Below are 25,971 nucleotides of genomic sequence, written 5' to 3'. Positions count from 1 at the left end.
CCCTGAACATTTCTCTACTTGGCGAGTTAACTGAATCTGATTTTCTGACACTGCCAAACACCAACCTTCCGATGCCAGCACAGAGCGACAGCAGACAAACTGATCTGAATCCACACCAGGAGGATCTGGCTGCAGTTGACTCGTAGTGTTTCATCTTTGGGTGGTATTCATCCTTGTTCTGCTGAGTTTTAGAAACCTAAATAAACAAGTAAACAGGACCCGTGAGTGAGTTTGTTTGATGGGGAGGAGCTGTTAAAGGCGCCTGCTGGGAGGCTTCTCATGCTGCGCGGAGGTTTTTCGGGACAGCTTGTGTGCTGGGAGGGACAGACTTCAGGGCTAAAGCCTGCAGAACGGGAGGCTTTTACCAGCCCTCTATTGGATTATTCATGTGACCGACAATAAAGACGGGTGGGCATACTGTGTGTGTGTGTGTGTGTGTGTGTGTGTGTGTGTGTGTGTGTGTGTGTGTGTGTGTGTGTGGGGGGGGGGGAGGGCTGGCTGAGTGTTATTGACTGTTGAGGGCATATTTTTTAAAAGCAAGCGGACAGGAAGAAAAAGGTAGTATTTTTGTGTGTGCAGGGATGGAGAGTAACTGAATACATTCACTCAATTTAGAGGCTCTGCTACTTCACTCGACTCTTTCTACTTTTCTGCTCATCAGAATCAGATTTTACAATTGAAACAGGGCACAAGATAAAACATGGCTGTGTAAACTAAAAACTGCCTTTATTTCAGCTCTGTGAAGCTGTGTCTCACATCAGCTTGTATTGTATTTATAGGTCATTTTGCTCTGACCAATCAAAAGCCATTTACCTATCTGTTTTGCCGACATCATTTTCTGGCAACATCGAAGCTGGGGAGGTTAAAACTCCAGCAACACTTGTGGCCTTTATCAGGGTCATCAAATAAATGGGTGAAACCATATTTGGTATATTTACTACTACTAAACTAAATATGGTATCTTCTCATGGATATCAAAACTTTATATTTGGTGTTAATAATTTTACTTAAGAGATCTGAGAACTGCCTCCCCCACTGTTTGTGTGTGTCTCTGTGTGCGCATGCTCACGCTCACGCTCACGTCGAGCTGCGGACGATGTTTTAATCAGCGAGCAGCCAGCTGAGTTGTCAGAAGCTCTTTATAACAGGCTGTTGACCAGCAGCTCGCTCAGGGCAGAGCTTCCCAAAAGCTTTGTCTTCATTCTGCTCACTCACAGCGGAACAAAGTTAACGTGATAATTAATTGATTGCTTAGAGGAATTTGTTTCTGCGTTCACCCCCTCCCATGAAAACGCTCTTCCCTCAGGTCCAGGCAGTTTACACTGATTTCAGTCTGTGAGTCTAGTGTGCTCTTATGGAGTTTTTTTCCACGGTGGATGTGTGCAGAATATCTTTTCCCACAGTGAATTTCACCACTTTTCTCCATGTTTGCAAAAAGTCAGTCAGGCGGCAGACGCACTTTTGTTTTTAAAGGTCAGAGGTCAGGATCTGCTGCAGGAAAGACGCTGCAGGAGCTGGAGTTGTGTTGAAGGTTTTGAAAATTCAGTAATTATTGACAACCAGGCAGCAAGGATGGAGCTCTGCTGTCAAACCCTTTTCGCCTTAGTTGCTGTTTTTTACTGTGACTGTTGACGAAGCATGTTGCTGTTTTTTTAGGAGATTCGTCGCTGTATATTTTTCTCTTTTGTTCGCATCTTGGATTAAAATAAGACAGAGAGAAACTAAGGTCTTTAGGTCATGCAGATGTGTGGTCTTAAAAAAGCAAAGCAGCATCTGCATCATGTACCAAAAATACACATGGCTGTTTCCGTTCACCACATGCTATACAAAGTATATCTCATATCTTCTCATGTATATATGTACACACACACACACACACACACACACACAGAGGCCATCTGTGTACTCTCAGGCTACAGCCGACTCTGATTCTTGTACCAGTGACTCTTTCTCATTTATAACAGTTCAGTTTTCATTCTCACCACTTGCATTGTGCTAACAGACCGACAGTGGAGACACACTGTCATGCTCAGTGACAGAAAAGAAGAAGAAAATAGATGTTTCAGATTTGGTTCAGCAACTTTTGTTCCTATATTTGTATCTATTACACTCAGCCCTGGGCTCAAGGCATTCTGGGACATTCTATATTAATCCAAGGCCTGAGGGGCTTGTAGTCCATGGCTATCACTTCACATTGGTACCACGTAAAGTGGGCTAAAGCCGTGTTTGGCAGCAGGGTTAGCCCCAACTTTTCACAGCTAAAAATAGAAATGTAGGATGTAACTCCGGGCGAACTGGCTTATTGTGAAAGAAGGCTGAACAAAGGCTGCAGGCCCAGTCTTAGCTAACAGAACAGGATGTCCACAGGCTACGAAAACAATTACACACTTCTCACATGATCACAGTAATTAGTGGTTGTTCTCATCTGCTATCATCTATTCTCCTCTACAGTCATCACAGCCTAATCCCAGCTACATCAATGTAACATCAGAAAGATGTCAGACAGATGTTACGTCAAACCCCAACGTTGGCTACATTGGCGACATGACTAAAGCAGTTTTGGTCACCTTACATACACTGTAGGATATCAGAGATAAGCTTATTTCATCCATTAACGTCCACCTGGTGATTTGTCTCTCGATCTCTAATGTTGATATTATAATTAGCATGCTAATATGCTAACCCTAGCATTAGCATTTAAATGTACTGTGCTAACGCTTACGTTAGCATGTAAACATGCGTGTAGTTAGCATGCTGACAAAAATATGTTTATTAGTTAATGAGTTGTCACGTAATGGATTGAAGTGAAAGTTCAGACGGGTTGATGAGTCCTAATGACTGTTTGTGCTGATTTTATGGGAATCTAAAATCATTTTTGATATTAACTCTTTAAACCAGAGGGTTTGACTGACGGACCGACCAGCCAACACTAGGCGACCATAAACCAACCGACAGTGTGGCTAAAAATTTCACAAGGTGAAAATGTCAAGATATGAAAGGTTTGGGATTAAACAACGGTTTTTATTTTCGTCATTTTACAAAAGACATTCAGCTGTTTAGTCACAAGGTAAAGTTTTGTGAGATCACTTGTAGACTTCAATGGCATCAAAAATCGTCCTGATCTTATGACGACAAACCAGCTTTGACTTCTGAAAGTAAAAGTCAAATGAAAGCAGTTGATCTCTGCCGTTTCTCATCAGGACTCACTGTTCTACTTTTCTCACATCGCTTCACCTCAGAGGAGCAAACACACAACCTGACGTTTTTACCAGCTGACACATTCTCATTTTACTTTTACTTTCTAAACTGACGCTAAGCTTTGTGAGTGCCGATCATCTGCATCAGCCACAAAGCAAAGACAAAGAGAGGGAGCAGCTAACATGTCCCACATTGAAATGAGTCATGACCGGATCTCCAGCTTTTATGAAACATGCGCTGATTTTATTGATTCTCCTTGTTTATTTTCAGCCTTTTAATGCTCTGAAAAATTTCATATCACAGTAAGATTAAATATAAGCATGTGTAAAGCATTGCACTGTAGCCTCTGTTACCATGTGTTTCAGAGGAGGACGAATTTTTAATAATGAATATAGTGGAACGTGTGTGCACAGGAGTGTGTCCTGAAGAGATGAAGGGGGGAGGAGAAGCTTGCTGTGTGCTTTTATGCATACAGTGTGTGTATGAATCTGAAAGATGAAAGAGGTGTGTGTGTGTGTGTGTGTGTGTGTGTGTGTGTGTGTGTGTGTGTGTGAGAGAGCACAGGTTTGTTGGATGATGGGAAGATGATGGTGTCTTAGTGAAATTAAGAGAAAGGTAGATAAAGGTTTGTTTGTGTAGCTGTGTCCCAGGTTTAATGTGAAGTTATAATCATTTGGAGTCTGTTTTTATTGTTTGTGCTGGAAACATCATTAATTTATATTTTAAATTCAAGTAATTAATCCATAAAGTGTCAATAATAGTGTCAAAGGTCAATCATAAGTTCCAGAGGCATGTTCATGTCTTCAAAATAATCCAAAGTTACAACAAAGAGCCAATGTTTGGCATTTTGTTTGAGAATCAATTAATCCTTTAGATAATTCATCAATAGTTACATCATTTTCATGTCAATAAAGTAATAAATTAATTGACTGTTTGTTTCAGCTCTGCACTTAATAATGTCAGTAGACATGGGTCGTTTCATTTTCAAGAGTGGAGTTGATTTTTAATTTCTAATTGATATTCTTGATATTTTTAATTTGTCCTGATAAAGAGATAAAAAAATAAAAATATGTGGGTAACATTGGAAAAGTAAACTTGTGATGCATTTAGACTTGTAAATGCTGAGGAGCTGCAGACAGAAAGAGTGTAGCAGCCTTAATTGGGCCCAGTGGGTTTGTCTAGCTTCTCAGCAGTCTCGCAGTCTGTCCTGCTCTGTCTTGGATTTGCACAGTTTACCAAAGATTCTCTGACCAAATTCATATGTATGTTCTCATAATTCTGTCGTGTAAACATGAAGCAGATTTTTTTGGAAATACCCACAATAAAGCAGAAGCCTGACCTCTGTGCTGCTTGTCCATGGAAATCATTATGTATTTCTACATATGCTGCAGTACAAGCACAGTGCTGCCCTTTTTCCACGTCTTCAACATGAATCATCATCTCTAGAGAACCTGTAATCTGTTAGCTTTAATATGTAACCTTTAATTTAACAAGTTTCTCATTTTCATACAAGCCAAAGACAGTTTTCAACCAACTGCTGTTCCAGTGGTTACTTACCAGTGGTTCGGTGTGTTGTGTGGGGTATTTACTCTTCCATCAGTCTGGAAAGCCACTGTTTTGCCTTAAAAATCTTTTTGGATGCTTCGCCTGTTTAGCTAGGATTACTGTCCTGCTGCTGCATGGTCCTGACAGGACTGTATGTAAAAAGAGCTGAGTCCTGCGTCCTCAAATTAAAGCTGAAATTTAATTTAATTTGATTTAAATTAATTTTCTGACTGCGCTCTAGTATTTTCCATAATTATAGCTACATTTCATACATGATAAGACATCAGTAATTCAATATTTTTAAACTGCACAAATCGCTTGTATAAATACATTTCACTAAAGGAACCACTGAGCTGATCTGCTGAATCAGATTCAAACTGGAAAACTAGGGTGAAGCCCCAGTACAAGCACAGTACAGTGTCTGTGTGAGTTCCTCTGTGTGTCTAAATGAATATAGGCTTTCAAGCATATTGGAGTCTTATATGAGCCTATAGGGAATGTGTGACTGAGGGCTCAAGTGTGCATGTGTATATACTAATTGTGTGTGTGTGTGTGTGTGTGTGTGTGTGTGTGTGTGTGTGTGTGTGTGTGTGTTTGAGCGAGGCTGGGTCAACCGCAGGGAGTCGACAGGCGCATTAGGGACGAGGTGCAGCAGAGAGGAGAACAAGTCATCCATGCACACAGTTTCATTTTCTCCTCCTCTCTCGTGTCTGGTAAATAATGAATTGTTGAAGTAAAGAGGAAAAAGTCACCAATTCTTTCCTCCTGTGTGTGTCTCTCTGGAGAAGTCGTAGCTGCATTAAAGAAAGACAAGGGAGGATTTTCTCTGCAGAGTAGTTGCCAGAAACGAGAAAAACTAACACGCTTTTAAAAGGAGTGGACGCCGTGTCGTCCACATGCTGTTCTTTAAGCAGTCTTTTCACAATGCTGTAGCAATGAGGGTGTGTGTGTGTGTGTGTGTGTGTGTGTGTGTGTGTGTGTGTGTGTGTGTGTGTGTGTGTGTGTGTGTCCCATATGCTCCAAGGGCCAAAACAATTAGTTGATTAACAGATTCATCAATACATCCTGTAAAAATATAAAACGTTTGCTGATTGCAGCGCGTCAGATTTGATGATTCAGTGCTCCTCTGTCACTTTGGGCTCTGGTTTCTTGTGAAGCAGACGATTTTTTATATATATATATATAATAGTTGCACTTATTTATCAACTTTCAGAGGAATCATCTCATGATCATGTGACAATATTGTTTTTGTCCTTTTTCCAGATCCTCTTGTGCAAATTAATGATAAATGACTGTAACCATCATTAATTGGGTTGGATGATGATGGCAGGGTGTCTCTTTATGTGCATTATATTTTATTCAAGCTTGCACTGTGTGTTTAGCCATATATTTTTACATAATTTTCCATATATTGTTTTTTTTTTATGTATTTTTGTTTGGCTGCCTTTGTGCACAATATAATTAATGTTTAAGCTGAATCACAGGAAATCAATTTGGTTTTTTAACATACTAATGTTTTTGTTTTCCATGTGTGGAGAATTACGTCTGATGTAATATATAAAACCCAAACACTGATTTGGTTATTTTATGGGACATCATGCTGATCTCATGATATTTGTTTCCCAGCCTCATTTTATAGAGTAAATAATGAATCTGTGTGTGTATTGTGAGAACATTTGTTTGACTGAACAATGATGAAAATCTTTACTTACAGACCTGACCTCTGCGCTGTGTGTGTGCTGTGGTTGTGTGTACATCACTAACGAGGGTGTTAACGTGTGGCCATGTGTGTTTCAAGTTTAATTTGTCATCGTTATGAGCGTGTATATATTCCCTCAGAGTTTGCTACCCTGTGGTGACTGTGTGTGTGTGTGTGTGTGGGTGTGTGTGTGTGTGTGTGGGTGGGTGGGGGAGAAATGACAGGATAACCTGGGATTACCTGTCTCCTCTCCCCCCTCAGTCCCGCAGGACCTTTTGTGATGAGCAATGGAGGCAAGAGACGGAGAGACATGAAAACACACAGTATGTACAACGTGTTGGTGCATGCATGCATGGTCCAGGTATTACTCATGTTGTGGGGATATTGAGTCTTTTATTAGTCCCACAATGGGGATGTGTGTGTGTGTGTGTGTGTGTGTGTGTTGGATCTGGACAGATGACATATCATCAGGTGTTTTAAACTCCCTCATTTTGATATCAGTAACAGAATCAGTCAGTCTGTAACTGCTTTCAGTAAACAGAGAATCAATGATGTGATAATAATGGACAGTCTAACTGGAGCTAATTAAGTAGCTTCTCATTTCGTGATTATTTGTTGCATTTTTTTCTTTCAATGTTTGTTTCAAAGTTTTGGAGAGTTTTTTTCTTCATGTGCTTCTGTGATGTCTGTGTGTGTGTTTTCTGAAGCTGCAGTGTGTTGATCTCTCTGACGACACACCTTTCTTTTATATCCGTTATACGTGGGAATGAAGGGGATTGATGGGTATCAGTGTATACACATATCGTTGGTGATAGAGGACTGACAACTCCTCATTCCTCTGTGATGGAGTTAAAAAAAGAAGCAGTGACACTATGTGTGTGTATGTGTGTGTGTTTAGCTCACATTGATTAGAGACCATAGAGTCTCGTAGAATGAGCTGATCTAAGTGTGTTTTAATCTCTGTAGTTAGTAAGTGTTATTTCTTCTTGCAGTCTTGTTTTCTGCCCAGCACTCTCTCTCTTTTCTGCCTAGCACTCTCTCTCTCTCTCTCTCTCTCTCTTCCTCTCTCTCTCTCTGTTGCTATTTTTAGAAGCTTTATGATACGAGCTCCTTCAATGTCTGCCAGAGCGGAGCTGTAATGTTCCTCCCTCACCGCCGCCTCCCTTCGCTTGCTCTTATTGTTATTTCACTCTCTCATTGATGCAGGATCGTAGTCGGTAGTCAGATCCAACACTCGCGAGCCCGCGGTCCAGTTTAGATCCTTTTATTCACTCCAGCTATTGTTGTGTGAGCCAATCGAGCATCTATCCATCACTCTGACTGCTGCTGCAGCTGCTGGTGTGTGTGTGTGTATATGTGTGTGTGTAACAAAGAGCTACAACTCAACAAAAAGAATTTAATCAAGCGCAGGATTGAGAGCACCCACATCATGTACATGCTCACACACACACACAGTTTCTCCTTCAGCATCCAGGATTAAACTTCTCACACCAACTCTAGAGGTATTACTCCACTTCCACCCGTCATGGTGACTACCGCATCGTGCAGGGGGGTCTCAGGGGACCACTCTGACATGCATACATCTTCAGTGTGGTTTACTTTGTTTTCATCACGATAAAAAGAACCAACCTTGACTTATCTGAACATGTATCAAAGACACAACAAATAAACTGTAAAAGAAGGGTCTCTGGAGGATTTTAACTTTCAGTATGCATGCTGGGAAGTCTGCTAATACGCTGGTGATGAATGTTTAAATAAGTTTAAATAAGCTGAGTGAACTCTCAGCAGTTCATTAATTCAACTCATTATTTTAAGTGAAAAGAACTCAAGTCAGTTTTTCTAAACTCTGAAATGGTCTGAAAATGAAAACAGTTGGATGGATTTCAAATAAAATATAATAAACTGTAGAAAAGATGCACTAAAGATACACTAAATTTCTGTTTGATGTTTAGTGTTCAGTGACCAGGGAATCAAGGGATCCCAGGTACAAGTTGGATATGTAGTCAAACTAGTTTTGATATTGTAGCAGGTCTCAGTTCTGTGTGTCGATAAATCAAATGCTCAAATGATTCACCTTGGATCCTCCCAGTTCAACACAAATGAAGTTTACACTGCTGTGGACTGAAACAGCCATATGCTCACACTCTAGTCCAACACTGACAAAAGCCTTCACCTTCTCCCATCTACTCATCTTCTATATGTTACCAAACTAACTGATAGCCTTATGAATAAAAGCATTATGACCTTAAATTGTGTTAAAAGCTCACCTGAGTATCTGTGTGACAAAGTTTCGCTTTAGTAGTGCAGGCGGCAACTGACTGACATGTTTTCCCCTCAGGCCTCAACGCACCTGCATTTGCTCGCTGCTGAGACTGTTTAGTTCTACAAAATACATACTCAACTTCTGCTGATACTAGCAACTCCAAAAACTCGAAAAACTCAAAATACTTTGAGAGGTGTGCACCTGGTACAGAGGAAAAAGAAACATTTGAACCTTCCTGCACGACATCAAAGTCACGTTTTGTTCATCCCAACCTCTTCACGGCTCAACAACATGGTCGAGCTCCTTCTGCTTTTGCTTCTTATAGATGAGTAATAATTCAGATTGGTCAGTATAGCGTCTTGACAGGTGAACGTGAACACACTCTACTTTGTTTTAGGCACTTGAACACAACTCATGGCGTCTTCTCCTCTCTGTGACTGTAGAAACTATTTGACTTTGTCTCCTTTCTGTTTGCAGTAAATGCTACAGGCTGGTAACGTACGCCTACTGTACTTTGTCTTTCCCAGTGCGATGCTCAAATCAGAGCTATAATCAGTCGTGTCATGTGTGCCCACCCCTTCACCTGCCTCAGCCTTTTCAGATTTGTCAGCCCGCTCTGATTGCTTGCCAACTGTAAGCCCGTTTATTGATTTTTGAATTACATAAACCGCCTATAACTCACCCAGCTGTATCTGCATTTGGATCCAGTTTCCTGTTGCCTGTTATTAGAGCTGTTAAATCACCAATTTCTGCTGCTACAAACCTTTTTTCTTTTTTTTACTTTTATTATTGTATATCTTCAGCTAATGTGGGATAAAAGCAAGAACGCCTCCGCTGCAGTTAGATCATGGTTTATTACTAGGAGAACTTTGCATAATTTACACTGTTTGACGGACTGCAAGTTGGCGTCGGCAGATGAGAGTGTGTGTTTGGATGCGTTTCAGTGTGCTGAGGTGGCTTTGGCTTCGTGCAGTCGCTCCTGCTGGTAATTAGATAAATTCTTTTTACATCAGAGCCTGCAGAGTCAGGTGAATGAACAGATTTTGATTCTCATCTTCCTTGTATTGAGTCAGATAGGAAAAAGATGGACGGACACACACACCTGGCTCATTACAGCTAAATGGTAAGGCATGTTAACACTCAGCATGCACTGCAGTAACCTATAATTTAGGTAACTGCAGGGGAAATGCATCTGTTAAAGAAAGGAAAACAACCATGTAGACAAGCTTCACCTGTAGTCAGTCCTGACTGTACCTGCAACATATTTTTTGGCCACTTGGGGGCAGCAGCAACAATATGTGAACCATAGACTGTAAATAAAAATGGACATAGCCTCTGTGGCGTCAGCCATTTGTTTCTGAAGAGCAGTTTTAAAGTTAAGAGTGAGTTGCACCACTGTCGCCATCTTGGCAATACGGTACTCCGCCCCCAACTCCCAGCTATTTCAAAAATGTTAAAATGGGGGGGGGGGGGGTTGCGGGTTGCTGGTACATGCTGGTTTGACCACGCCCTCAGTTATGCAGAACTTTAAGCCTTAATAAAAATTTAAACAGGTGCGTTATATAAAAATTCACCCCTGTACAGTTGTCATAAGGAGGAAATTAGCTTTAGAGACCCAAACTGTTTTTTGTACCAGGCCGTACACATGTTTATTTCTGCTGTAAAGTTGGACATTTTAACATGAGAGTCTATGAGGACTGATGTGGCCATTTAAGGAACTGCAGTTTTTGGCACTTCAGTGTTGACTTCAGAGGTTTCACTTCGTGTGAACACAACATTGGTATTAAGCTGATGTTGTGAACTTGTTAGCAAACACACACTGTACAATACAAATAAAGCTCTGATCATGTTTCTCTTGTAGACAACTCGGTTGTCATGGAGTTGTCATCTGCATGTATGACATGGTTTTTGTCTTCCTTGAACGGGGTAGTCTGCCAGTTGTTGTGGAGTTATAGATGTTTTTAGCATTTTAGAGACTTGTTGTTCGTGTTAGTTTAAGGTTCAGGCTCAAAGTTTGTTCTTGACCTTCAACAGAAGTTGACAAAACAATAAATGTCCGTTGAGTTGAAAGTTTAGCTCACAAACATTTTCTGTAATCTTGATAGTATTAGATCTTAAACTTCTTCGTCATGTCGGTGTGAATAAGGGTTAAAGATATCTTTGCCAAACCAGCTGCGTCACTGTCTGAGACTGGGCAGAGTTCAAGTGTATCAGCGTGTTTGCTCTGCTCTGTTGGTTGGTGCTGGGCTTAGCTGCTTTTATCTGAATGTGACCCGTTACACAAACAAGTCACGCTCCTCTGTAATGGGCTCCTCTGTCATTCCTGCACGCCGCCAAGACGCTCTCTAGCCACATTCACACGCAGCCGCTTCCTGCCGCACAATTACAGTGATGAATGAGAGAGGGAGAGCGGCATGTGACCGCCGGCAGCTCTGCATAAACAACAAACCATCAGCAGTAAAACAGAGAGACTGATTTCCTCCTCCACCGTACAGTGAGAGTGATGGAGGAGCTGAGGAAACATCCAAATAAAAAGTGTGCAGAAAGAGAGAGAGAGACTGGAGGTGATCATGACCCACAATGCTTTGCAGCAAATTCCTCATGGGCCACATTTGATATTGAGTTGGGTAGTTAAAGAGGAAGAAATCACCTGGTCATATTCAGCATAATGTCCACTGATTTCTTTTTCACTCTCTCACCACATTTCATCATTTTTATTTCTTTAGGCCAGTCTTTACTGTAATATGTATTTTCTCCACATTTCAAAATACAAAGATTTCAATGGGTCTTGGACCAAATTAACACACACAAAAAAAACCAACATTTTTTTGGATGAAGCTCAAAATAAAACACCTTTTAAAAAACCCTTTTTCCAGATGATTGGCTGTTTCAGGGGAGGGGCAGGACATATGTCATATAACCACCATCTTTGGCTTTACAGACTTTTCTTCAGGAAGTGGTTTGTCTCCTCCTTTATAACGTATTCATATCAAGTCTTTGCTACAAGACTCCAGGAAGTAACTGCACCCGTCCACAAATAGTCCCAGTGTGTAACCTGTGTATAAAACCACAGCTTGTCATTTTTACACTTTTGTACAAGATGTAAAGTGTTTGCTAGTGAGCTGTAGACCTGCTGGTTTTTGTTTCCTTTAGACACAGCCAGGCCAGCTCCATCGAGTTCTTGGCCAAAGCCTTGGAAACAGGGTTTATGACTATCTATGGGTTGATTCTCCTGTAAGTGTTGGAGCCTCCGTGTGAGAAATACCTGTGACTGCTGCAGAGTCATTTGAACCAGGACTGAATGCCAATTGTACGCTTTCACACTGATGACAAAAGACAGATGTTAGTGGGTTTTTTGTCCAGTGTGAGAGGGGCTTTAGTTTTACTTTTCACGCTCTGACAGATGTCTTTCTTTTCTCTCTCTTTTGTAACCCATGTATTTCTCTTCCTTTTTCAATCTGATTGAGCAGGTTTTTTTCTGTCCTGTTTTTCTGTTCCTGGCCCATCTTTACTATAATCTATACAGAATCTCCTCCTCTCTACTCTGCTATTTGTCTCCATTTTCCCTTTTTTTTCCTCGTCTCCCTTCGTCTACATTTTTACATTCTCCCTTAAATGTTTTCTTTTTCTCATCTTCTCTCTCTCTTCCTCTTTTTCTCTGTTGTTTTCCTCCCTTCTTTGCCTCTTGTTATCATTAGTATCATGTACAAATCTACTCCTCCATGTCAGTGTGTCTCTATTTAACTTTTTAATGTGCTTTATTAGCTGGCTTGTACTTAAATTCAGTATTGTCAAAGCAATATGTGCAATGTGAGCATTTAACAGACAAAACAAAACAATGGTATGATTACCAGACACTGTACTGTACATATGCTATATATATGTACTGTATACTGTCTCTCTGTACTCGCATTTAATATTATCTAATATTTCCTCCTCCTCTTCAGTCTCTCTCTGCTGTAATGTTTTCAGTTTTATTCCTCCCCTCCAGTCAGAATATCATGACCTGACTAAAATGAAGACATTACTCAGCCCAACCAGCGTCTCTGTGTGAAACCCTAAATAAACCCTGACACTCTCCTTCTGCTCGGCTCTTGAATATTTAAACAGGCCTGACATACATCCAGGCAGCTCGTAAACATAATGTTGCATTAGCTCTGTCTCTGGTGCTCTCGGTCTCGGGCCGTATCAACGCTGAGATCCAGTTTATATTTGAACTTATCTCGTAATGAGAGCTTTGAAGTCTGAGACAAGAATAGATTTTTGGTGCCGTGATGTTTAGAGTCCCTCTGCTCCCACAGCTGTTTGGAGCTCATAGAGCAGAGGAGTGTACGTGGCTCCTCCCGTAGAATAACACCTCAATCAACTGCCTCCTTACATAATTTATAAGGCAGAAGATTTCTCACAGTAAAGCAGAAGAGCTTGTAAGACTTCTCAAAATGCCACTAGTCTGTGTAGCTGTTCACACCACAACCATTCTGTTGTCAGCATCATAATGATGATGTTAAATAACACTGATGGAAGAGTGACGTTAATGCAAATTCCCCACTGTAGGTTAACACAGTTTAAAATGTGTTTTGGCTCAATTTAAGTACGGTGGCCCTGAGAGCTCAACACACTGCAACTTAAGAAAACCCATGCAAACTAACAAAACACAAACATCCTCATTAACACAACCACATACAGAAACGCACTGCAAGTAGCACAGACAATGAACGTGACTGGAGGTGTGATAGTACATCCATGCGCACTTGTTTTTAACTCACAAAGCATTGAACAACAAGTGCGTCCCAGCGAAGTTCCTCACTTTTTAGTGTCCCCTGGAAACACTTTCGTTGTCATTGTCCCACTTGCAGCGTGTTTACGTATTTGGTTGTGTTGTGTGTATTTGCAGCACATTTTGTTTTGTCTGTTTGCGTGTGTTTTTGTTAAGTTGCAGTGCTTTGAGCTTTCAGGGCCACCGTATTTAAGAGCAGAGAAGCTCTTTGACATTGTTTTTATTTGGACACAAAGATAATTGAGCTTTAGAGGTTTTCAGTTGAGTTGTGATAGGCAGACATTAGTAATGATGGAACTAATGCAGAAGTGTAAGATGAACAAAGTATTTCTCCTGGTTTCAATTCGTAAAAGGCCAAATTTAAAAGAAAAAAATTTTTTAAAAGCTTTTGACATTTTCCTCAACTTTCTATGAATTGGGATCTACTGTCTGTTATGTATAAACAGTATCATGTCATGAGTCCTCTTGCCCTGTGAAAGCCAGAGGAGCAGAATCACTCCTTTACAAATGGTGATGCGTCGATTCAAAGTCGCTTCCATCTCTGTGAAAATGTTTTGTTAGATTTACGTGTCGATTTGGCTCCAAATGTAAAGAAGGTGACACATTGGATCTGTGCCATGATGATCTGTCACGGTCCTCTCATCTCTGCAGTCATTTCAAATGTAAAAGTTCATTAAAAATTCACATATCACAGGTTCTAAAGGTGGAAGTACAGTTCTCTAAATCAACATTGTCCTTAGTAGTTTTTTTAATTTATTTAAATATAACCATGGTTTTAGGATTTCCGAATTATTTAACACAACCCTCCTGTCATGTAGGAAGGATTTTTCCAGTCAACCAAACCTGCTCATGCCACAGTTACTAAGATCCAAGAACATTTTCAAAACCCTCGACTCTGAACACCTCAAAAAACTGCTGTGTTTTTTTTTCTGTCAGCTGGTTAATTACGTTCACATTGGTTCCTCAGGTGTAACTCAGCCCTCAGTGAGAAGCCTGGCATGAAGAGTAGCGGCTGAGTTCTTTGCCTGTTATGTCGACGTGCATGTAAATTAGTAAATCCAATTATAAATCTAATTCATTAGATGTAAATCAAATGATGAAATCAGTAACACCACCTCCTTCAAATGACGGAGGTTCAGATCCTGTGAGAGGAGCTGTGAAAAAAACATACAGATCATTTTTCTACAACACGCTGGACAGAGGAGCTTTCCTCCCACAGAACAGATCAGACAACGCTTCATTTCTAAAAAGGAGCGGAGCTGTCTTTGTGATTCATCTTCAAGCTCTAACATCCTTATGTTTTGTTACAGAATTATTTCAGTAATCTGATAAAAATAGACTTCACTCTGACAGGGTCAAAACTGTTACATGGAAACAGAGGCAATGTAATTTCTATTATAAAACACATTTCATCACAAGTAAACTCAATGCTCTATATATTATAGTACAGATGAAAAGAATATAAAAAATGCAAAAATAATAAAGGAATAAAACAAAAAATAAAGCTAAAAAAAAACCCTGCTCACCAGTAGAAACGTTTTCAGTTAGCTGTTTATCATGGAAACAGTTGTGACAGATCTCAGGTCATCAGGTGGTTTATTCCACAGACTGTAACCAGAGTCTCTAAAACCACCTCCATTAGATCTGGATCTTACTGTAGGACACGGTCAGAAAACAACCACATGATGATCTGTGAGGTCTGACTGCAGGTCGGAAATATACTCAAGACTCAAAGCATTCATTGCTTCATCAGACATGGATAATATAAGAACTACCTCAGCACAAGAGAGCAGGGCACGTCGGCATGTCGATTCAACTGACTGATGGTTAATGCAAGGCTACATACACATATATCAATACACACACACAAATAAAACCCATAGAGATGCCAATACATCAACATAAAGTATATTGAGTGTTTGTTTAAGCAGAATAAGAACTCATGTTTTATTAATAGATGGTCAGCACAAGAGGGACTGTTTTATTGTTAATGGTTTCATCACTAAACAGAATATGCATTTTATTTTGAATGTGGTAACCCGTGGTAACTGGCGGCCGTGTCTGGAGGGAGAATTGGTCATATGGATGATGGTGTATTTTTACTCTGTTCTCTTTTCGAGGGCTTGTTTGCGCCTTGACTGGATTCAAGTAGATTATTTATGCGTCTGGAGACAAGTGGCTGACGCAGGTCGACTGAAGGCAGCGGAGACTGTGCACAGATCATACACTTCACTGCTTAACCATTAAATTACACTGAATTACATCACACTATTGTCTGATACAGTTCTCCCTCTAATTCATAATTCCTCATAGAGATTCCTGGTCACCAAAGAAACAGAAGCTGGATATGATGACATAATAACATGAAAAATATACAGCAAAATGTATGAATTAACTTCTTGTTGTTGGACACAGTATTTCCACCACAACAACAATATGCATTTTTTATTTTGAAAGTGGATGCATGTGGTTGCTGGTGGGGAAAGCAAGATGCTTGTACTTTTACTCAGTTTTACTTTTAGTATTTTTTTCAAGGACTCATCTGCACCTTGACTTGACTGACACACTGTGGATTATTTAGTGAACGAGATGGAGACTGTTGCAGATTCTTGGCTCTTTGTTCCCAAAGCTGAGCTGCAAGAAGCTGTGCTCGTACTGACTCTGGACCAGAGTCTCTGTAAGATTCAGTTCTGTAGCTGATGCATAAGAGAATTTACCCACAGTGTCATTATTATATTTACACACTGAGGCAAAATGCTATTAGACAGAAGAAGTGTGAGGCCATTCACATGTATTGTCCAACAATTTCTCATCATTTGGATAACTGAAGTGTCTTCTAATGTCTCTGGGAGGGCTTTTGTGTTGTTGTTTTATTGACTGTTATTTCTGACGAACTTCCTGTTAGAGGGTGGTCCATCCCCTCCAGGCTCTGCTTACTAATTTCTCTGTCTATTAGCGTAAGCATCCTGGAATCTGCATCTGTAGCTCTCAGGAGAGAGTGAGGGGTGAACTATGAAGGTACCACACTGACTTAATTCACATCAGCTCTTAGATAAGAATCACCAGTGTGCACATCCTGTGAAAAGGTGGTGAGATTATACAACTTTAATGGACAATTAAATTCAACCTACTGACCCACAGACTGGTGCTGAAACGTTAGCTGATTACCTGATGAGCAGAGTGCTTTGCTGTTCAGTGACTTATTGAAAAACAAAGCTAGGAGGACACAGGTGTGTACGAGCTCACTGGAATTATCTGTTGCATCACGTATGTTTCCACTAATTTGTTTGTTTTTGTGTGACTGAGGTTTGGTTGGATGGCTGTTACTGCTGATGTCTGAGTGGAGGACACTACAGAAAAACATTCACCCTTTTCAGGCTGCACAAGTTTTATACAGATAACTGTTGTTTCCTGCTCGTTAAGATGTTTGTCACTTTTTTCTCAAATTAATTTTAGATGCTGCAAAGACACAGACATGGACATAGAAGCAAATTGCAGACAAATTAAATAATCCAAATAAATAATGAGAAATCTTATCTTAACACTTGCTAATTTGCTTCCCAGTAAAAAAAAAAAAAGAAAAAATGTATCTAGTGCAGTTTTAATTATAATGTCTACTAAATAGTTCATTTCTTGAGGGGATAAAATTGTGCACTTTTAATCCTTATCAGTGCTAGAATCAGTGTTTGGTTAGACATAGGTAAAATAACAAAGGAGGACACACTGACATGAAGGCGTTACACAAGTTTCAAGTTTAACATAAATGAATAAGACATCCTGTACATGACTGTACACTAGATAGCTGGCTATTTAAGTGACAGCTTATACCCCACACAATGAATTTCAATTTCTCCTACACATTCATAGTCGCAGATTAAAATGGTGTTACAAGAGCTTTGTTCCAGCAGCCATCACGCATATGAATAAGTTGTAGAAGCACTGCATAGAAGCAACATTTACTTTATTTCTTTACTCATTTTGTTTACCTTGTCTACATGGTGTTGTCTGTGCTGTGTGTTAAATGTGTACGTGTCAGATTGATGACTCCTTTTACTGCAAACTAAATTTACCTACAGGTTAAAATAAAGTAACCTAATTTCAAAGGTCTGTATTCAGACTTCATGTTCACTATGAACTGTAGCACAGATGTTTGTTGTAAACTCAACATTAAATTCACTTTTGAACTGTTTCTGTACAGTGTGTAGACCAATCGGCCACAAAGGAACACCTTTAACAGACAGATAAAGTTCAAAGTTTGAAAAGACGATGAAGAAGAGAAGCTCTCTGAAAAATATCATTAACTCAAACACTTTACTGGTGAATAAATGTCAGCTGATTCTTTTAAAAGGCTCTTAAAGAGGCAATTTACTCACCAGAGGAGGAAATCAAGTCCAAGTACTTTCTCTGCTGGAGATGAATCAACATTTTGATTAACTAAGTATTCAATAACTTCTAATATTACCTAATTTTAGGTTCTATTCAGGTAAGGTTTTATGTCATCGAAGGTTTTACATGTTAGTGATATGATATAATAAAATTCACCACTTGAGCCATAGTGTCACCTCAAACCTTCAGTTTTACGTCTAAAGGCAAAACCAGTCAGTCATTAAATGGGTTTTTGATGCTCACATCAAACTTTTTTATAACCTCTGTAGTAACCACACAGAAGCTCTGTGTTAATACGACAGCTGTTCAGCCGAGGAGCCGTTCGTCCATCACGACTTCTCACTCCTCAGACACTGTGAGAGACCCATTCAGCAGCAGCGTCACTCATGACTCCCGGTTCTTCTGTGCTTGGGTAATGGTGGACAGCCACTTCTGACTGTGAATGAGGCCCCATATGTGAGTGTGTTGGCTGTCAGGAGAGAATAATTGGGTCAGCAGAAATTAGGCTGAATGTGAGAAATGAGTCAGGCCACTCAACCCGATACCACGAGGTCAGAGCGCTCATTGTGAGGAGCTTTAGAGATGTGTGGCGCTGCCAGTGCCAAACCATTTACTGTAGTCTTTAAATCTCTGACCGGCAGCCAAAGTCTTTATAGTAATGGATCTGAGTAAATTACAGTCACAGAAAAGTTTCTTTTCAGTTGAGGAAAGCATCAGCATGTCTTTGTGCTGATGGTGTTAGAAGTTTGTAAACCAGAGCTTCTGCTATATTAAAAAAAAGCTTTCCATTGAACCCCAACACAGAACTCAGGACAGGGAGTTCACAGCTCACAGGAATGATTTACTATCAAAGTAAAGGTGAAGAGGGGACTGGGCTGGGGGAGCGGGACAGGACCTGGCCAGGGTGCTCGAAGGCGGCTGGGCAGGTGGTGTACAGGTACTGAAGTCGAGGCTGAGTTTGCTGGGTGAGGCAGATGCACACAAGGGCAGGCAGAGAAAGGTGAATGGACAATCTGGCGGTGAGTGGAGGGATTTATCCTGCAGGAGCTTGTTAAGATGACAAGGTGATCAGGCGCAGGTCCACAGGAGAATTGGTGGTAGCTGGAACCAGAAAGCCACACCTAGCACATCCAGACACACACAAATATACGGAGACGGACAAACCAGGGTCAAGCGGGAAACACCAGGAAGGGGAACACAGTGGAAACACAAGAGAGTGATGGGGAGGCAGAGCAGTTGTGCAGATATTGTAGAAAGTGAAACTTAAAATTAAAGATTTTTGTACTGGATGTAAAAAGAACTCCAGGGTTTCGCAGTCATGCAGTGTCAACAGTCTTATCATTTAGTACAGTTTAATTTTATATCTACAAACTCAAGTCTGAGCGGTCACAGTAGACATGAGGTTCAGGGGTGAAAAGGCTCCATGTCAGAAGAGGTTTGAACTTTTCATTTGTCTGCTTCAGTTTGTACAACATGGATCCACATCTGTTTGCATCTGTCCCACAGCTTTGTGGGGACCAAAACGCTGGACCACATAAGTTGAAATATCTGTTTAGTCTGTAAGACAAGGGTGTGTGTGTTTGTGTTTGTGTGAAAATGGCAAATGAACTGTGTGGGCAGTCGTCCTGGTTCTACAGTAGATGTCACTTACTGTCACAGGTTTTGTCAGGAGATTGACAGCCTTGTTCTGAGCAGAATGATGAGCTGTCACTGGACTGTTTCTCTCCTTATTACCGATAAAATGCAAACAGAATTGTCCCCAATCTAGTCAGACATCGTAGGATTTAGCAGAATTTTTTCTGTGAGCAGAGACTGAGCTGCTCATTTAGTCGACAGAAAAGTCACAGGTGACAAAGTTTCCAGACTGGACTCAAACCCGGGATCTTGTGGTTGAACAGTCTGAGCCAGGACCTCCACCTTACTATTTTTAACCTGTAGAATGACTGAGTAGTTAAAGATACATTTAGTCCATATAACACTTCACTTCGTTTGATTACTTTCACTTCAAGTGACACTTCACTTTCGGCATTTTCTTTTCACCGTAACTGACGCTTGATGTTTTCAGCTCTTTCACCTCAGTCCACGCGATGGGAGATAAATCTGTTAAGCTGTATGTCAGACTTTGGCTTTACTGGACAGCGTTCAGAAAATATCCTGTGTGCTGTATATGTGACTGACTACACGAATAACTGCTTACACACTGATATTCATGGGTAATTTACCCTGTTTCAGATCCATATGCTCTCCACTGAAGTGTTTGGATGCACTCATACTCGGGTCTGACACATTATTACTTGACATAACAACAGGCAGCGACTGTAGTTGCTGAAGTTAATGGAAAGTGAAGTTAGTTCATGGAGGTTCGTCAGATTTGATCCTGTCACATCAGCATCAGCAGCTCAGCTGTGACAGAATCTTGTTTTGATCTATTACACAAAGACAGTAGAGTCTTTGTTCTTTTAGGAAAGAGACGAGTAAAAAAAAAAAAACACCAGTGATAACTTTTCATTTACTTTTTTCTGAAACCACACTTTACCTGTCAGAGTTAATTTAATTAAAAGTGCTAATCTCCCAGGTTATGCCTCCAGGAAGCTGTGGAGATTTGAAATGATTGACAGGGCGTCTCTGTCTCCCCCTCCTCATATGTTCTCCTCCAGCTCAGAGCAGTCTTTGCTTGGTTTGGCTCAGAGGGCTCTCAGCAGCAGGGGTTGGATGAGCAGGAAGTATAGGTGGATGAGAGGAGGGAGTTTCGGAGGTAAAAGCGCTCGGTTGGGTAGATTATGGACGGACAGCAAGGTGGGCGACTCCCCTCGCTTCCATCTTTAACTCAAAGATCGACTCAGGTTGCCATCTATCGGGAGCATTATCATTTTAACCAAGAATAATGCTTAAATCGGCAGTTGGATGGCTGGCTGCCTGCCTTCCAGGGATTTCTGTCATTCCCAATGTAATTAGTGTGTAAGGGGAGCCAGGAGAGAGGCTGGCGCCAGACTGAGGCTGAATAATACAGGGGGAGGTGTAGGAGCGCTGATGGATAATTTAACACGGATCTCCAGAAGCCGGCTACACTTTGCAGTACCTGAGTGCACTGCAGAGAAAATGTGACATGTGAATATTCTCAAGTGAAAAGGTTAAGACAGACTGACAGATTTCCATAATAATAAATCTTCCTCTTTTTTGTCATTGTTGTAGAAAAAGGTTTTATCTCCAATGATTAATGTGCAACGGCCGGCGGGGAGAGAATTATTATTCATAGTATTCATATGAAATGATAAGTGCTCTGATAAGCAGTGTGTTGCTTTTTTTCTTTGCATGTTTCCCCTGCAGATAATTTTCCGCAAGATCAGTGAGGTGAAGAAGGAGGAAGAGGAGAGGCAGCGAGCGAAGAACGAGGTGCAGCTCACCATCCCGCAGGACCATCCGGTCCGGAAGCTTTTCCAGAAGTTCAAGCAGCAGAAGGAGCTCCGCAACCAGGGAGCGTCTGCCGCCTCGCAGCTGGACCTGGAGAAGAACCAGCTGCAGGTGGAGCAGCACCAGCACCTGCACCCCCAAAGCCTGCAGCTCGGCCACTCCAGCCTGCAGCACTCTCTGCCGCTCAGCCTCCAGCGGCCCCACTGCTCCATGCAGAACGGGGCCCCGCCCAGCAGCAGCGTGCTGACCGTGTCTCAGGTCACGCCCATGCAGAGCTCCCTGGCGTACAGCCATCCCAGCGAGCCTCCTGCCAAGCAGAACAACTGCGATATCTTGGAGCTGCAGCCCAGTTCTGCTGGAGCGGGAGGTGAACAGACTGTCAGGCTCAAAGTCAGCACGAGCCCTGCCCTGGGGAAGCCGCCCCCCAAGGCCAGCGGCTGGATGCGCCTGAAAAATAACATGGCCCCAGTGGAGGCCAGGAAGGAGGGGATGAACAACAACGTTAAGGCCGTTTCCGTGGAGATGCTCTCTCAGGAGGGTAAAGGTCAGGAAGCAGGGGGTAGTGGGGATGTAGAGGAGGGCGGGGTGTCCAGCAACAACCCCCTCCGCAAGACAGACTCCTGCGACAGCGGCATCACCAAGAGTGAGCTGCGGATTGACCGGGCGGGGGAGGCGCGGACCCCCGCTGCGGTCACCCCCCTCCTCCACAGCCCTCTCCCCGGAGGAGCGGGGTCTCCTCACCCTTTCTGCCCCATCCCGGAGCAGGCCCTGCAGGCCGCGCTGCACGAGACCCGGCTGGAGCTCCGGGAGGACATCCAGACTCTGGGAGGCCGTCTGGGCGCCCTGGAGAGTCAGGTAGCTGAAATTATCAAACTGCTGTCAGACAAGAGGCGGCCGTCCACGGGGCTGCCGTCCGCCTCCACCACCCCCAAAACCAAAATACAACGTCAGGACATTTTCACCGTTTCCAGGCCTGTTTCTCCAGACTCAGAGAAGGATGAGGGGCTCTGAAGAGAGCTAAACCAGTGGTGTAGAGAGTGTCCTGGAACCACAGTGATCACATGGCACATTGCTCTACTACGATCACGATTATCAATTCAAGGTTACGCTCGCTCTGTCAGATTCAGTTACACCACTGGTCTCAATTCTCTGAGATTATAAAAAAAAAAACTGGCTTCTTTAACATTTGCACACAGACTTTTACCTCCAGGTCACGTGAGAGTCCTCGCTCCACAGTGACCTGGATCCCGTTTTTTTGATTGTACATACCTCTCTATGCATGTCCAGCTGGATTCTGGCCTGCCAAAGAAACAACAACCGAACGTACTTATTGCCTGTATATTATGCAGTTGACTGCATGCAAATGGAATTTAAAGAGACATTTTATTGAGCTACACTGTACATATGAATATTTTTCATTGATAATTTACTATGTGGACATTCAGGGTTTGCATACTGGTAGCACTATAAACATTAAATAACAAAAAGGGTTTACTGGCAAAGGGATTGTGCATGGATTATTTATGAATAGAGAAATTGAAAGGGATGAAGTTTGTTTTTTTGTTTGTTTTTTTTTGTTTTTTTTCTTCTTTGTCTGTGAGATGAAATAGAAGTTTGATTCTGCTCTCACCTCCTCGCCCTCCAAGAACACAGATTGCCATATGTGAAGAAGCAGCATCCCTAAACACAGGGAGGGAACTTCCTGGTTTGAGGTAAATCTTTTTTATATTCGTTAGTGATTTTGCTTCTTATAATAATTTCTATTTTTGATTACTGAAATGTCCTTGGCCTCATTTTGACTTCCGGTAAACCCTTAAATGTTTATTTTGTTAGAATCCTCCTTGTGTCTATGCATTGCTCGGGTACGCCGCTAGAATATTCTGAATATTAATACCTTTGTTATCATGTCGGTGAATGATTATTTTTTTTGTTCCATTCCTCTGCATGAATCAGGGATGGCAGAACGCACTTTGGGTAAAGCTCGGATGACGAGAAAGCTTTGGGGAAATAACACGGAGTTTAGTTCACACAAAAGTCCACTCAGCACAGTGACATGTAATCCCGCAGCCCCAGCACCACCACCACCACCACACACGGCAGTCTTAACCAGCGAGCGTCTCACTGAGGCCCGCTCTGAATTCCTTTAGGGACCGCAGCTTCGCCGCCAAAAGCTCGAGTAATAAAAAATGGAATACTGTACTTTTTATGATGATATCAGTTTTCTACATCCGCATGCAAAGGAGTAGTTTTATGCTCCAGCACATATACGTGTGTGTGTGTGTGCGTGCATACATATACACATGCGTACATGTGCACAGTGTGACGGCGTCTCTTGATGTGAAGCCTGTCGGCCCGGGGAGACTTGTGCTCCACAGAAGTCAGATCAGTGGGCCTTTCAGGTCTTGCGAGACTCAGACGCTGTCCCTCCTCGCCCTGCAGTTCAGCAGCACTCGTCCCGTGACGCACATACACATGATCATATTTAATAAGGCAGAATAAGAAGAACACAGATGTACAGTAGCCATCATGAAAGCCTCAGTCGGTAGATTTAGGTCATTCCTGCTTCATAACTTTACCCACAGTGTGGAGTGAACAGACAGGTGGCAGAAAACGAGCTGATGTGACAGAAAATACATCAGCAGTCAGATGTGACTGAGAGGGTTCAGGTCATGTAACACACCTTCTGGTGGCCATATTGGAGGCCATTAGCTCTCGGATCACCAAACAGCTGGTTGGATTTTATGCTTTTATAACACAGTCAACAGTTGAGCTGCAACAGAACATGAGGAGGGAGAAAAGGGCCCTCATCAGAGTCTGACAAGGATGTTGCAGATCACAGTCAGCACCTCAAACCCCAAGGCCACCAGGGTGCGCAGGGTGGTTGGATTGTTAAACACTGGGTTTGACTGTCTGTGTTGAAGTGTGCTGGTTTTGTTGGATATTGTTGGACTTGGCTGATTTTGATGCCACTGCACGGCATTTGTACAGAGAGAGGATCAAAGGATCAGAGTCCACAGAGTGGCCCATCTGACAGAAATATGGTAGCAGAAAAGAGAACTGGTATATGTAACTGTGTCAGCACTTCACATGGTGGCCATGACTGAACATTGAAGTAGTTTCACAGGAGCTACGATGTCCTGCGTGACGATGCACAGTCCCCCCCAGTTCTGACATCGGGAAGGCACGGGAAGGAAAGGATGTGAGAGGTACTTTATTTGAAACCTAGTAATGTGTCATTCCTGGCCCCTCATGCTCACCAAAAACCTCACGTTGTGATTGATTAATGTTTGATGTGTTGTCTGACATATCTGCTTTGAAGGCATGAAGGCATTTTGATGATCGAGTCTGAAGAAGCAACCATTTCAGAAGACGAATACTTCTCAGCGTAGATATGTGTGCATGAAAAAGAACCGATGAGGTAAATGTCAGTGCATCTGAAATTTTAAAAGCCTATTTTTAATGATCGCCGCTGCAAGTGAACACAGTCTCTTTGTGTAGTTTTTCACTCTGGAAAAAAAAAAAAAGTGTAAATTAAAACAAAACATTGTCATTTACATTTTCCTGGCTTTCCACCAACTTTCCACCAAACCACACACTGCCCCGAAATTTAAGCATCTGTTTTGCATCCTGGTTGAAGCCGATCATGATGTTAGACATGCTGATTTGTGTCTCTCTGCTGCCAGCAGACTGGAAAATGAGGATTATTAACTTTGTAATTTTAATTAGCATAAAATCACAGCAGATGAAGACGAGTTTAAACGAGATTTCTGTCACTGAATGCTAATCAGGTTTTTGCTTTGGAACATTTTGGAGAGGAAACTGTTTTAATGGCTTCTTCTGTGCAAATGACAACAGTTTTATTTAAATGGGATTTTCGTCCTGTGCACGCAGCTCTGTTTTCTGCACCAACCTGCTTCACGCTCACAATCGGCGCAGCCCCTCGTTCGCTCTGCTGTCGGCCCCTGAGCAGATCCCCTGCAAGGATCAGGGGTAAGTGCCTTGCTCAGTGGCACCTCAGCAGCAGTTTCAGGCAGTTTGGATTGATGCAGAAGTGAATTTACTGGAAGGCTTTGATGATGGCTACCACTGTACCTGTGTAGAGCAGCACATACCAGTATGCTTCATATCTTCTAACATGTCACTTATAGCGAATATCGTGCAAAGCTATGCAACACTTGATTCTCTTACAGTTCAAAAGAGGCCGATTCTGATCAGTTTGTATTGTCTATAAGCGCCAGGATAAGGGTAATTACTGCTAATATATCTATTGGAGGGATTGAGGGTTTGTTTGCTTGTATAGATAAGATCAGATATCAGTTATTTATATCCACCAACTAACCCTGAGACCTAAAGCTACCAAGTGATAAGTTAAAATCAAGATGAGCTGACATTTTTCCCCAGTGGATGAATCATAACGACTTTGATGAGTTTTCATGTTATAACTTTATTTTTACAGCACTTTTCCAAAAACAAGTGCTTTACTGACATAAAACCAAGAAACACCAGATACAAGTAAAATGGATGAATAAGACAAAGATAATACAGTAACATAAACAGAATTGCACTACGATAGTGTAATTCTAAAATAATGTGTATTTAATAAGAGGTGTTCAAACAAAAACAGAGCTGGTCTGTCTGATCTCCTCCAGCAGGCTGGTCCAGAGTTGAGGGGTCATGACTCCAGAAGTCCAG

The 25,971-nt window shown here is 41.8% G+C and overlaps 1 protein-coding gene across 1 annotated transcript in view; it reads left to right on the top strand.

Moving 5' to 3' along the window:
• kcnh5 (potassium voltage-gated channel subfamily H member 5) overlaps positions 1–22,290 on the top strand; it is a 128,286-nt gene extending 105,996 nt beyond the window's left edge. Inside the window, exon 13 of the mRNA XM_022750594.1 lies at positions 21,196–22,290. Coding sequence (XP_022606315.1) covers positions 21,196–22,290 — 1,095 coding nt within the window. The remainder of the gene's footprint in view (positions 1–21,195) is intronic.
• Positions 22,291–25,971: the final 3,681 nt, after the last annotated feature.

This window comes from Seriola dumerili, unplaced genomic scaffold, assembly GCF_002260705.1.
Source record: "Seriola dumerili isolate Sdu_G_001 unplaced genomic scaffold, Sdu_1.0 BDQW01000149.1, whole genome shotgun sequence".
Taxonomy (NCBI): domain Eukaryota; kingdom Metazoa; phylum Chordata; class Actinopteri; order Carangiformes; family Carangidae; genus Seriola; species Seriola dumerili.
This window is presented reverse-complemented; position numbering and strand designations above follow the sequence as displayed.